Source organism: Euphorbia lathyris, chromosome 1 (assembly GCF_963576675.1).
Source record: "Euphorbia lathyris chromosome 1, ddEupLath1.1, whole genome shotgun sequence".
In the NCBI taxonomy this organism is placed as follows: Eukaryota; Viridiplantae; Streptophyta; class Magnoliopsida; order Malpighiales; family Euphorbiaceae; genus Euphorbia; species Euphorbia lathyris.
In genome coordinates, this window is record NC_088910.1 from 54,431,503 (window position 1) to 54,446,124 (window position 14,622).

Consider the following 14,622-nt stretch of genomic DNA (forward strand, 5'->3'; position numbering starts at 1 on the left):
GTACTAACTCCCATACATCGTTTCTTCTGAATTGGTCAAGTTCCTCTTGCATTGCGCTCATCCAGAATTCATCTTCCTCAGCATCAGCGAAGTTCTTTGGTTCCTGAACTGAGACGAAGGCTACGTTGCTGAGGTATCTCCTGAGTTGGTTTCTTGTCATCAGGGTATTCTCAGCGGCATCAAGAATAGCACTCTCTGAGTGTCCTCTTGGTATCTTTATCTCCTTTGGTAGATTGATGTCTTGTGCTGTCTATGTTTCAACAATCTCTGCAGGTGTAGACTGGTCAGTGAAAACAATTTGAGGTTCACTTTTACCTTTGGTCAGCCCTTGAGGGAATGACTCAGCGGCTGTATCTTGATCAGCATGTACTGAGTGTGGATCATCCTCGGTCAGCGGCAGATATCTTCCTGCAGGGTTAGTTTTGTCGAACTCAACATGTACTGACTCTTCTAAAACTTGAGTTCGTTTATTGAAAACTCTGTATGCTTTGCTGTTTGTTGAGTAGCCTAAAAAGATAGCTTTATCAGCTTTTGAGTCAAACTTAGCTAGGCTATCTTTGGTGTTTAAAATAAAACATTTACAGCCAAAGACACGAAAGTATCCAATGTTGGGCTTTCGTCCTTTCCAAAGTTCGTAGGGGTTTTTCTTTAGTATAGGTCTAATAAGAGCCCTATTAAGAATATAGCACGCTGTGTTAACAACTTCTCCCCAAAAGTACTTTGGAAGCCTATGCTCACTCAGCATTGTCCTGGTTATTTCAACCAAGGTTCTGTTCTTCCTTTCAACAACCCCATTTTGTTGAGGCGTCCTAGGAGCAGAAAAATTATGATCAATGCCGCTGGCTTCACATAATTCAACAAACTGTTGATTTTTGAATTCTCCACCATTATCACTTCGGATGTGAGCCAATTTTAGGTCTTTATCATTTTCAAGTTTTCTAACCAAATTTGAAAATGTCTCAAAGGTCTCATCCTTGCTACTCAGCAAGATGACCCAAGTGTACCGAGAAAAGTCATCTACAATGACCAAGGAAAATCTTCTTCCACCCAGACTCAGCAGCTGGACTGGACCGAAGAGATCCAAGTGTAGTAACTCTAACGGACGCTTAGTTGAGACAATATTTTTGCTATGAAAAGATTGTTTGGTTTGTTTTCCAGCTTGGCAGGGTGGCATAGTTGATCTTTTTCAAATTTAAGTTCTGACAGTCCCTCAACCAATTGCTTTCTTGCTAATTTGGCCAAGAGGTCCATGCTTACATGACCAAGTCTCATGTGCCATAGCCAGGAATTTTCTTCCTTTGAAACTAAGCATACAGTTTTTGAAAACTTTTTCTGTAAGTTCAGCATGAAGACATTATCAATGCGAGGGGCAGTTAAAATTAACTCATTAGTTTTACCCTCGAATATTTTACATCCAGTGTCATCAAATATAACTTTTCTCCCATTGTCACATAGCTGAGCTACGCTGAGTAAGTTATATTTGAGTCCGCTGACTAGGGAGACTGACTCAATAGTAGGATTACCTCCAATGGTTCCTGACCCTACTATCTTACCCTTTTTGTTGTCTCCAAAACTTACGCTTCCTCCTCGTTTACGCTCGAATGTGATGAACTGAGTTTCATCACCAGTCATATGCCTTGAGCACGCGCTGTCAATATACCACATCTTTGACTTCTCGGCACATCTCAGGCTTACCTGCAATGTAACTAGTTACTTTTAGGTACCCAATTCTTTTTGGGTCCTTGCTTGTTAGGTTCAACAGGTAAAGCATCATATTTTATTTTATGGCGGCATACTTGGACAGTATGGCCATTCTTTCCACAGAAGTCACAGTTGACTTTCCGTTTAGGATTTCTCACTAACTGGTCAGCACCCCAGTGCTGAGCGTGCCAGCACACCTTTGTGGTGTGTCCTTTCTTCCCACAGAAGTCACACTGGACATTCCGCTGAGGATTCCATCTCTGCTGACCAGTACCTCGGTACTGAGTATTCAGAGGAATATTTCTTTTGTTTGGAACCTTTAGTTGGTTCTGGATAGTTGTGACGTCCTTTCTCAGTTTCTTTGAATCTGATTGGACTTCAGAGATAGACTTATGTATGATCTCCATGTTATCATGCAAAGTTGAGTTGTCATGAAGAAGGAATCTGAGGTCACTCAGCTTGACCTCTTCAACTTCGTCACAACGCCTGCTGAGTGCTCTAACTTTCTTATTACACTTTTTGACAAGTGTGTAGAGGTCACTCAGGGCATTAACCATTTCATTTCTGAGCTGGGGAAGTGATATTACCTCATTTGATTGCTCCTAATCGTCATATGCAATGGAGGGGTCAGCATGCTCAGAGACGCACGGCTCAGCAAGTTCGTCAGCCATAAAACAGATCTTTGCTGACTCAGTGGCATCAGCTTCTGATGATGAAGACTCATCACTGTCGCTCCATATTGCCACCATTGCCTTTTTACCGTTCTTCCTTTCTTTCCTCAGCGTGGGGCAGCTTGACTTGATAAGGCCAGTTTGATGACATTCAAAGCATGTAATGGGCTTTGAGTTGTCCTTCTTGTATTTGCTGTCACTGGACTCAGCTTTATACTTATCAAACTTTCTGTAAGGCTTCTTAGAATATTTGTCATTCTTTCTGAATAGCCTTTTCATCTTCCTGGTGAACATAGCCATCTCCTCATCATCTGTTGAGCTCCCATCAGTGGAGTCAGCTTTCATGACAAGAGACTTTTGCTTCTTGTCTTCAGACTTTTCCTTCACCTCGAAATTCTTCATCGAGATCTCATGGGTCAGCAGTGAGCCGATGAGTTCATCATACTTATAGGTGGTTAAGTCTTGAGCTTCCTCAACACCGGTCTTCTTTGCTTGCCAGTTTTTAGGAAGACTCCTAAGAATCTTCTTGACTTGTTCTTCCTCAGTGAAGATCTTCCCAAGTCTCTTGAGCTCATTGATGATGTTTGTAAACCTTGCATTCATGTCAGAGATTCCTTCATCATCGTTCATTTCGAACAGCTCGTATAGTCTCATCTGCTGGTTCACCTTGGACTCCTTCACTTTGTTGGTTCCTTCGTAGGTGACCTCCAGCTTCTTCCAGATCTCTTGCGCTGACTCACAACCTGATATCTTATTATATTCTGCAGCATCAAGCGCACAGTGAAGCATATTTATAGCCGAAGCGTGATTTTGTAGCTTCTTGAGATCATCCTCTGTCCATTTGGCCTCAGCTTTGACAACTGTTTGGCCAGCCACAACTTCAACAGGAACAAATGGGCCTTGGACTATTGAAAGCCATGCACTCATGTTTGTTGCCTGAATAAAGTTTTTCATCCTATTATTCCAAAAGGTGTAGTTAGACCCGAAGAATAGGGGAGGCCGAGTAATGGACAACCCCTCATGTAAGATCTGAGTTGTCTAGTTTCCTGGGAGAAACCGAGTGCTGTTTTCAGCCATAGTGGGGATCAGCTCAAGGTAGTTAAACCTTTCACAGTGAGCTTTTAAGCTCTGATACCACTTGTTGGTCCCTTATAACGTAACAAGTTAGTTCCAAGGGGGGGGATAAGAACTATTTAAAATTTTAGTACGTTAAGGCTGACTTCTTTTTCTTTGAAAAGGATTACATAGCGCGCTGAGTAAATTAAGACACTAGCTTAGTCAACTGGTGACTAAGTCAGCTTCTTTCTTTGAGTCAGGAGATATCACTTGAGTCTATTCCTGAACTCAGATACTCAATGTACACAACTCAGCGTGACCTCTTTACTTGGTCAGTTTTGTTTAAGCAAGCAATATATATATTAAGGAGTTTAAGGTTAGAAAGATGTTACTCAGTAGATTTATCCAGGTTCGGCCTCTAAGCCTACGTCCTGTCCCTGGAACACGTTCTGAGCTTTCGAATTCTCTAATGAGCTCTTTAACGGTAGAGCATCAAACCTTTTACAACTTAGAAGCTGAGTATAACAAGAGTACATTCCTCTATACCTCTATACCTCTACTCACTCCTAATCTCTTGCTGAGTACTATAACCGAGTACTCAGCCTCTCCTTTCTAATCTCTAGAAATGATAAAGATTTGTCCTAAACAACAGTTGCTAAGACACTTTAGATGATTGAATAATCACTCTAGACTTTTACACGAAAGATATAGAATTTGGTGTAAGTATTTGCTTTGCTTTTTCTCACAGAACTTTGAGTAGAATTTTGGTCAGCGTAATGGCTTGATGAAGTTCTGTGTGGAATGAAGCAACTGAAGGGCTCTATTTATAGAGACATCTGAGGCATCAGTCATTTCGAATTTCGAAATAACCGTTGGAGGGAAACGGCTTCCTATCGTTGTCACTTAGTCTTGCTCAAAGCTCTTGGCTAATCAGATTTGAGTATCTTCTGTCCTCGGTCAGCTTTTAGTCAGTTCGGCAGAATGTCTCTCCATTTATGGTAAGGTCAACTAGACAGCGTCCTGTGTCTTCTGAACTTTACCCAAAGTGGAAACACTTTGTCTGGAAGTTGTTCTTACTCAGTTGCTGTCGTGTACTCTTTGTCGATTCAACTCAGCAGCTTCATTCCAAAGTTGTTCAATGAAGGTCTTCTAGATCCTTCTCTAGCTGAGCTGCGTTTTGTTCATAACGACAACGTTTTGCACACGCGGGCCGAGTGGTCTTGATCTGTTTGACTTGGGCTTTGACTTACGAATTGGGCTTTAAGCCTTTTAGTCTTATAAACAATTTAACTCAACAATGAACAAACACATTAGTGTAACAAATCAAAGCATTTAAACTTAGTGTGTTTAGAATATATTTAATTTTACTTAAATAATTTTGTCAAATCAAAATCATGTGGAAAAGTGTTTCAACAATGGTGACAGACTATGTTACACCAAAATTGAAACAGAAATGAATAATGGGGAAACATTATTTCTAACATAGCCAGAAAATGGAAACAGAAGCGGACACCAAAATACAGAAATTGACACCGTTAAATCATCCCCATCAACACAGAGCAAATAGGGAAAAAAATGGAAGCAAGGAGTTCTGAAATCGTACACATCGATCAAGCCAGGCATAACAACAGCTTCTCCATAATCAATTATATGTCCCAACTTGGAATATCCCTGCAAATCCTCTTTCTTAACAATGGAAACTATCTTCCTTTCCTTTATCTCAACTGCTCAATTCCAAAATTCCAAATAGGGCTTTCTAAATAACAAAATCAAACAACAATTTCCACATGGATCTATGTTGCAGGAGCAATTCAAATCTGAATATGAACTTGGATACAGATGTTTTTGTTCTGTCCACATCTTTCAACGGGGTAAAAGCCATTGTCTTTACTGGGAATAGAAAACATAAAGCAAAATTATATGAAATATATATAGGAACCATCCTAGCTTGGAATATTATTATTCTTATCCTATTACCACAAATCAATTTTAATAGTCAACCTAAACAATATTGATATCTTTTTAGTTAAATAAAATTAGTAGTTAATAAAAGGGATTAAGGAATCTTCAACAACTTTTCATGGGCTGGGAAAAAAACATAGGAAGAAGTTAAACAAACTTCATTGCTGTAAGGGGAAAAGATTGAAACCCCAGGTGTAACATATAAAGAAGAAAAATGGAAGGCAAGAGACGGACCTGAAAATGGACAGTCATTGTTTAGACCTAGCGTCTATGTACCTGATAACAAAAATAGAGGGGAAAAAAATTAAAATCATGACAAAAGTGAAAGAAAAAAAGGAAATGAAAGATCTGAATATACCGGTACTCGAAGACATGCCAAGACCGGATCGTTTCAAAAACGAAACTAATGAACTCGCAAACCTGCCTATTTCAACCATAAAAATGGTTCGCGTTTTACATTCGATGAGAAAAATACCTGCAAAATAGCATATGTCAAAAAGTTAATTAACATATTTGTAAAAAAAGCGAGGACCAACGTGAAAACAAAATCTGCAGAATCATACATGGACCACAGATCGGCATGTTCTTCGGACCGCGAAAAAGGACTGAGACTTGATCTGATAATGCCTCAAGGTTTCATAAAGAATGAAACCACATGAAAAGGATGCGGATGTGATCGGAAATATGATTGGCAAGAAGTTACTATAGTTCTGATAGGAAGATCTGTGAAATAGTGGAAATTAGAGAGGCGGAAGAGGGTTAGGCAGACCGAAGAGGATGAAGGGTTTGATGAATATAGAATGTGTTCATCAAAACCCTAAGGGGAATGTGAAAAGACTAAAAGCACCTTTCAAGTACGACGTTGTTTTGGAGTGAGGCGTAAGGAGCTGAAAGGTGTATATGAGAGAATGGTGGAACGACCATAAAGGGCCTCAATGGTATGACGAAAAGACAAAAAAAACCAGAAAAAATAGAAAGAATAAGATAAAAGAGGGGTGTAATTGGAAAAATTTAACAAAATTATTCAATTTTACTGTACAACCTCTTCCTTTTTATAGTATACAATAAAACCTCTATATAGGAATACTCTATATAAGAATAACCTCCAATTTGTTATAAAAACTTTCGGTCTCAACTTGGGCCGGTTATAAATAAGAATAACCTCCCAAATGTTAATTGTTATACATAATCCAAGTCCCACCTTTAGAAACTATAAGGATTTAAACAAAATTTATTAAAAAATTTAAAAATTATTGAGATTAAATATGAGTTGGCACACAAATTCCAACTTTAACTATAAATTCTTACAATTTTCCCATAAAACTTTTTTCTTTATGTATTGGAAACTAAACTCAAAACTCTTCCAATTCTTTAGGTATTGGAAATACAACTCGTAGACTTGATATGCTAAACATTAATTTGTTTTATTAATCTATTCCATTGTACATTGTGTACATTGTTTTATTAATCTATTCTATTGTACATTGTGTATATAAATTTTAAGTGTTGATTTTTTTTTTGGTACCAAACTCTATATAAGAATAACCTCTCAATTGTTATACAAATTGTCCGGTCCCAAACGTATTCCTATATAGAGGTTTTACTGTATATATATATATTTTTTTCCAAAAACCCGACGTCGTTTCAGTTTAGTGAAACTGCGCTGTTTTGTTTAATGCTATTGCTTTTGGTCCCAATCCACCCTCCCTCTCGATTTCACTACTTCAGAACTCCAAGTGGTTCCTCGCTGCTCCCAGGACCCAGCCCCCACCGGTCGGTTGGTCACCGCTGCCGCTGCTTCTCACCGTCGAATGAGGAAAGGCGTCGATTCTGAATTCTGCAGGTGCATCAATTCTATTATTTGATTGACTGATCTGATTCTGAAGGTTACATGAAATGTATCCTCTATTTGACTGAGAGTTTTTCCGATAGAAGTTAGAGGTAATTTCTGTAAATTTTGAGCTCAAGGTCCTCTCTTCCTCATATCGCCTCTCTGGAAGCTCTTGCAATCTGCCACTCCTCTTTACCTCCCTGCAACCTTGTCGTCTTTGAGTTGAGTTCATCTCAGGTGAGTTTATCTTTCACTTGATCTTGGTTTTTATTGTTTTTTCTGTCAATTGGAGTTCGTTATTAAAACCTGAAGAATTGAAAACCTTGTCGTCTTTCAGTTGAGTTCACCTGGGGTTGGTTTATCTTTCACTTAATTATATTTCACTTAATCTTGGTTTTCATTGTTTCTTTCTGTTAATTGGAGTTTGTTATTAGAATCTGAAGTATTAAAAATTGCTAAACCCTCAGCCCCAAAATGGAGAAAACAAATCTTAATATCAACGCATGAATCGTCTTAAATATAACCCAGTACTTGGAAAGAAACATCAGTAAATCGGCCAATAGAAATGAATTGACTGAGGTTTGTCTCAGCTTCAGAAAACAAGAAAAGGATTTTTTTATGTTGCTAATGTGAACCGAGGCAGTCCCCCAAATTGTCAATTAATTTTGTAAAAGCCATAAAATTGAATTCGTGTCATAATTTTACTTGTTAATTGTAGTCATCATAACTTCATTGGAAATGTCTACTTTGGTATTAAGTTTTTAAGCTTTGACGATTTTAGTCCTATTCATATGATTTAAATAATTGCTTTAGGCGTTCTTTTATTTGTTTCTTTCATTGTGGAATAGTTAGATTGTGGAGTTTTTTGTTTACAGATATTCAAGGTTGTACGTTGTTGCTGTTACCTGTAATTTTTGTTGATTGAGATTGGAAATGCCAGCTTTGAGCTTTGAGTCAGAGTGGCTTGTTGGGTTGTAAAGTTCTATTAGAATTGGGTATTAGCACTCCAATTGCTTTACCTCTCTGATTGAGGGTTGAGTAGCTTAATTAAAGCTGGTGGTTCTAGTTTGTTGTGCGTGTAATTTGCTTATGGATTCATCTTTGGCATGGCAAGAGTGTTTGCTAATGTCACCTTATTTTTCAGTTAGGAATTCAAATGTCCTATTATGAATGCCTTTTCACTTTGCAGATTTTCTATTTGAGATATGGTTTGCTCTAAATCCTGAGTTGTTTTGTGCAAACCCATCGCTGAGTGAGACTTTTGTGGTTCTGTTGCATGAAATGGTGCCGAACTTCTATCCAACAGTTTCCAATTTTGTGCAAGGAAAAAGATAACGATACTATTTGGATTAAATTTATCTTGCTTTTTCTCCTACTACCAGCAAGATAATTTTTTTTTGGTGAACCTTACTTGCATCCTAAGTCGCGCTTAACTGTTTTTATAGAATAACAGGAGCCTTGTGGCTGGGAAGCTTCGATGTGTTCCCCTTATTGCTTTTTTTTTATTTTGGGAACTCGTTTCAGTGGGCAGTTCCATTTTTTGAGAGTTTCTTTATGTTAGACTGTTAGTTGATTGAAGAACTTGATAGAAGTGGTTTTCAAGTCCTGAGGTGTTGATGCATAGAAAACTTAAACATGAGAAAGTCATTGGTACATATCTCTAGATTTGAAACTTTAGATTATTACTTCTATACCATAGTTTTAAAAGGAAAAAGGCGAGCCGAGGCGATGAGGGTCAAACATTGCTAGTTCTAAAGTTGTAAGCCAAAATCAATCTAATAGAGTAATAATAAAATCTTAATTCTATTAACATTGAACATCATCATCCAAATCCAAATCCTTCCATGTCCAAAGGCCTGCAAAGTTTGGAAAAGAATTAATTAATATCATTATCAAGATCGAAAAAAGTTAAAATGAATCAACTCTACAAACTTAAGGTATCTAATGAACAGACAAGTGGAAAACATTACAAAACATTAAAAAAAAGTATAAAACAAACAGGCCACAAGTAAAAACATTATAAAACAGAAAAAAATGTATAAAATGAAGTTTACTGTTGGCCAATTGCCACCGTTTATCCACATATATGATACAAGAGACTGTCCACATAGGCACATACAATAGGAAAAACAAAACAGGAACAACCAGGTTTAATTAGTACATGTATATATATATATATATATATATATATATATAAAGAAATAGAGATTAAAGACTAATAAAGTAGAGGAGAGAGCAGATGGGGTTTTCTTATTTCACCTAAGATAAGATGTCTGTTGATAGATATGTTTATTTGTCCTAACTTATTTTATTTTTTTAACCTGTTAATCGCCTGGTCTTCAAGAGGTGACCGCCTCTCGCCTGAAGAGGGGAGGCGGTCGACTCTGGCAGGCTGCTGGCCTTAAGCGCAAAAGGCACTGAAGGAACGCATGGGTCGCCTCTCGCCTCAGGTGACTGAGGCGATCGCCTTTTTATAACTGTGGCTTTACCTATGTAATTAAGTACCATTCTCAGAAAATGGGTTGATGAAATTGGACATAGTGGAGCACATGCGCAAGCACAAAATGAGAAAGATAGTAAATCATTTCTCTGATCTCCTACAACAGGAAGTCTTGTGTGTTAACAACCTTTATCACTTGGTATACATGTTGTTTTCTTGTATGTGGATTGATTGCTTACTCAAATTTATAGGGGGGCAATGTAGTCGGAGAGAGCATGTATAAATTTTAATCTTGAATATTGTATCAAATTATTTATTTTTGTATGTGTGAAATTTTATGTTTAATTGAAGAGAAATTTTATTTTATATATATATATATATATATATATATATATATATATATATATATATATTTATATAGTGTCATCCGATTCGACCAATCCGAGTCAACCGGCTGAACCCATTGACCCCTGACCCAGTTTTCAATCCGGTTTTACTTCCAATCCGGTTCATAAATCATTGCTTTACTTACATAAACCACTTCTAGATTCGTAAGATCTGTTTTTGACCAATTGGGAAATGAAGTCTGCTTGACACTGCATTTATTAGGACATTAGCTGGTAAATGGACCTCATGTGCAGTAATGGTTCAATTATGTTTGCTATAAACTTCAGACCAGAACTTAGAACAGTCACTGCATATTGTATCATTGCTCATATTTTTGGTATTTCAATACAAGCTTGCTTTCCTCTTTAGATTTCTCACTTATATCTTGGTGTACAGCTAGATTTTTTTTTTTTTTTCCAAATGCATGCATTATAATTGATCATTTTCAATCTCATTGAATATAAAGCACATTCAAATAGCTAGATGAAACCAATAGTAGTTGAGAGCCAGATAGACATCATGAATCCTCTATTAGTTTTTCTATCATTTCTTGTGCTATTCAGACATTCTTAATTTATCTTTGGAGGGGCCTTGACAAAATTTAGTTTAATATTCTGCTTCTTACTTCATGCCCTTTTCTTATTAAACTAGGGTAAAGTAAAAAAAAAAAAATACATGTTTTGTCAAACAGCAGGTACTTTGGATTTTTTTTTGTGGGGGACTGAGGGTTTTTTTTTTTTTTTTTTTTTTGCAACCTAGAGATGTCCGAGGTTTTTCACTTTGCTAACAACAAGCACCTCAAAATTAAAATGAGCGTTGACGATCTCAAAATTGAAAAATTCAAAGACTTGATGATATTCTAAGCAACTTTAATTCTTGAACTTTTTAATTTTGAGGTCATTTAGGTGTTGTTTGGTGAGGAGAGAGAAAGTGAATGTTTAGAGAGAGAAATCTCCGAAAACGATGATTTTGGAAAATAAAAAAATTAGTCTCATAGTTAATGCGGTAATAAACAACTTTAAATTTTCCATTTTGAGGACTTTAACGGTCATTTTTATAGTGTCAAACTAAAAGATCATCGTTTTTAGCAAAACGAAAACCTCAGTCCCCGTTTGGGCAAAATATTTTTCCAATAGGTTCCTGTTTGACAAAACGTGAAAGCACCAGAGTTTTTTTGGACTTCACCCTTAAACTTGTATCATTTCATTTCCACTATCAATTGCTGATACCATTAACAGTAATTTTTCTTTTGTCAACTTTGTGAATTTTGTAGAGTCATCTAGTATTTGGGATAACACGATTTGGATTCTTCTGAAGGACCTTGGAATAAAGGCATGTACCCTCCATCTTGGACTTGGTCAATGGCAACTAAGATCCTTGAAACTAGAACTTTACTGCATTGTTTTGTCGCATCCTCAAAACGAAAACCCAATTTCCTTAATGCAAGATCTCATTTCTTATCCACAAAACCCAATACCCCACATGTATCCCAGTACAGGAAACAAATATCCGTTGCTAATCTCTTCCAACGGTATGGATTCCCTCCATCCCAACTTCACAGTTTTGTGAGTACAAATCATTTTCTTATGAATTCCAATTTGCATGATATTGAGAAGTCCCTGGCTATTCTCTTATCCTTCAAAATCCCACATAAACTTCTTGTTTCTTTAGTTACTGAATGTCCAGGGATTTTAGAATTTGGATTTTTGAAGAAATGGGAAGTGTGTTTTTTGAAGTCCAAAGATTTGAGCATTTCACCTTTGGTGATCAAAAGTGTTTTAGCACATGCTAAAAGGTTCCAGATTGATCCAGATGGGTTTAGTAAGAGTTTAAAAGTTTTAAAAGGTTTAGGTTTTAGTGAAGTTACAATGAGGAAGGTGTTAGAGGGTTTTCCTAGAGTGATTACAATGAAGAAAAGTGAAATACATAGGAGAATTGAATTCTATATGCAAATTGGGATTCCTAGGCATGAGGTTGATTGGGTTTTAAATTTGTATCCTGAGGCTGCAGGATTAGCGATTGAAAATAGGCTGATGCCACTGATTCATGAGTTTGAGGATTTGGGCTTTGGCAAAGAGTTGATCACAAAAGAGATCATTAGGGATCCTCGAATTCTTAGTTTGGAGGTAGGTGAACTTTCAAAGTGTTTGGAACTACTTAGTTCTTTGAAATGTCGAGAACCAATCAAGTTAAGGATCTTTAGTGATGGACCAATTAGAGCTGGGTTTGAAGTAAAATTGAGAATCGATTGCTTATGCAAACATGGATTGATTCGCAGGGAAGCTCTTAAGGTTTTATGGAAAGAACCTAGGGTGATTATATATGATGTAGAAGAGATTGAGAAAAAAATAAAGTTTTTAGTGAACACAATGGCATTTGATTGTGTTTGCTTGGTTGAAGTTCCTGAGTATTTGGGTGTAAGTTTTGATAAACAGATTGTTCCCCGTTACAATGTGATTGAGTATTTGCGTGCTAAAGGCGGGCTTGGTGATGAGGTGACCCTAAAAGGGATGATAAAGTTGAGTAGGCTTAAATTCTATAATCTTTATGTCAAGCCGTATCCGGAGTGCAGTAAAATGTTTGGGAGGTTTTCCGGAGATGTTGAGGTTAGGAACCGTCATCCTGCTGGACTGTGGAAATTGTTTAAACCTCAAATGAATTCAGATTCAAAAGAAGATGTCAAAAACATGAAATCCTTCATGGAAGGCCTTGTTTAGCGGAGACTACTGCTTCTGATGATTCTTCATCATTGCAATCAAAATGATCCTTTATATGCTGATTCCTATTCTAATATTTAAGATGGGATAATGGATAATAGCTATTGTTCCCCTGATACATGATGAATTACCTTGTTCTAGTGCAACATGCTTGTCAAAATCTGGCTTTGGCATTTTATTTCAAGAATTCTCGCAGAGCATCAGAGAGGAGAAATTGCAGTTTGTTGACCGGTTACATGTGTAGTTGTACCAAGAGCATTGTTGTTGTCCAAGTGCTAAAATATTTCCTTTGGGATGAGATGCCAGCTGGTTGCCATATCTTCATATCAAGGGACTGCATGAAGCTTTAATACTGGAATCATGCAAACTAATAGACTATGACGAGGTAAACTAATGGACTCTGGTTCCAATTTTCTTACCAATTTTATTTTACCACTGAGATTTTTTTAGAGAAAAGAACTGATAAAAATTACACAATGCATTTATCTTTTGTTTTTACTTTCTCTGTCTTGATCTTTTATTTTAAATTTATTATGTGTTCATGATGAGGCTCAAATTCTTCCTGTGTATAAGTTTTCAGGTTGCTTTCCCCATATCTAAATGCATGCAAGCCTGTTTATGTACCTTATTGACAATTTTGAGGACCATTTTTACTTCATCTCCGATTTCCTTTTGTGTCCATATCCCCCAGTATCCACAAACTCTATGAGTGAGGTACATGGTTTTGCCTCTTTCCTTTTTTCTTAAAACCAATTCGTATTCATTTTCTGTTTTATATCAAATTTGATGTGGATTTTCGCTTTGTTTTCTTTTTTCAGCTGAACTTGGAGAATAATCAGACTTGTGAACTAATAGGAATCTTTTTTTTGTTTCATAGGAAAAAGTGGTCCATGTTTTGCTATTATGGCAAAATATAACATCTTACCATGGTAGAATTATACTATTATAACTTATTGATACAATTCATGGTTTAATAGGTAATTATTGATTCGCTTACTTAACCTGTATGCAGGTACCATGTTCTCAGGTGGCATCTTTTGTTCAATCTGCTACCACTTGGTGATTTGGGCATGTTATTATTGGCAAGGGGCGTGGATACTAGGTTAATAGTTTGAACATAGATAATCAGTACATTTTGAAGTGAACTTTTAATGGAGAAAGAAGCCAGAATTTTTTACAATTTCAAGTGGGAGTTCTCTTTGAGATGGAAAAGATATGGTTTCAACTTAGTGACATTTTTTCTCACGTGGAATGTATATGCAACAACCAGTTTTCATAAGAAAAATAGCTAGTCAGAAAGGTGCGCATAATCAATTCTGATATATCAACAATTTATTATCTGGTGGTGTTTGCAGGGGATCGTGGTTCCATAGGTTTATGCATTCACACGTATTTGTCTTAAATATACAAGGATTGTCCTGCTACTTGTGGCTTTATCATTAGTCATCATCACAGACAGGTATGTAATAGTTTGTCTGATGAAATATTTTGCAGATGTTCTTCACCAATTAATGTTTGATGAGCGAGTGATGTTTATCGAGGAAGACATGGATTTCTCTGATTAACAGTAAACTAGTCATCATTGCTCGAATTTCTTCATCTTTTCTAGGTATTTTGGTCATTACCTTATCATCTCAAAAATTGGTATCCTCTCTTGAGAAATAGTTCAGACTAAGAATAGCTTCTTGATTTCCCATCATGATTCTTTGAATACTTTGTTTTCTCATACCAAATTGCTTCCTCTCCCACCATTGTCCGATGCCAATGCTTTCTTCTTCAGTTGGAAAGATTCAGTTTCTTAAATGGATCGAACTATTTCACCATAGTTTAACTAGACCTATTTATATATCTCCAACG

The 14,622-nt window shown here is 36.7% G+C and overlaps 1 protein-coding gene across 5 annotated transcripts; it reads left to right on the top strand.

Annotated features, from left to right (window-relative positions):
- The first annotated feature begins 7,070 nt into the window (after positions 1-7,070).
- On the top strand, positions 7,071-14,189 carry LOC136233576 (transcription termination factor MTERF15, mitochondrial). Of its 5 annotated transcripts, none has more exons than XM_066023315.1 (5): positions 7,071-7,458; positions 11,322-13,150; positions 13,339-13,479; positions 13,643-13,694; positions 13,778-14,189. In XM_066023315.1, exon 2 carries the CDS (start codon positions 11,383-11,385, stop codon positions 12,763-12,765), a length of 1,383 nt encoding a protein of 460 aa, XP_065879387.1. In that variant the 5' UTR covers positions 7,071-7,458; positions 11,322-11,382; the 3' UTR covers positions 12,766-13,150; positions 13,339-13,479; positions 13,643-13,694; positions 13,778-14,189. The 5 variants fall into 5 exon arrangements, with proteins under 5 accessions (XP_065879387.1, XP_065879394.1, XP_065879384.1 ...); XM_066023322.1 differs by having other exon boundaries at positions 13,346-13,479; positions 13,584-13,694; XM_066023312.1 differs by having other exon boundaries at positions 13,346-13,479.
- The last annotated feature ends 433 nt before the right edge of the window (positions 14,190-14,622 follow it).

Coding starts and splice junctions, on each gene's coding strand:
- LOC136233576 (XM_066023315.1), top strand. CDS start 11,383: ATGTACCCTCCATCTTGGACTTGGTCAATGGCAACTAAGATCCTTGAA.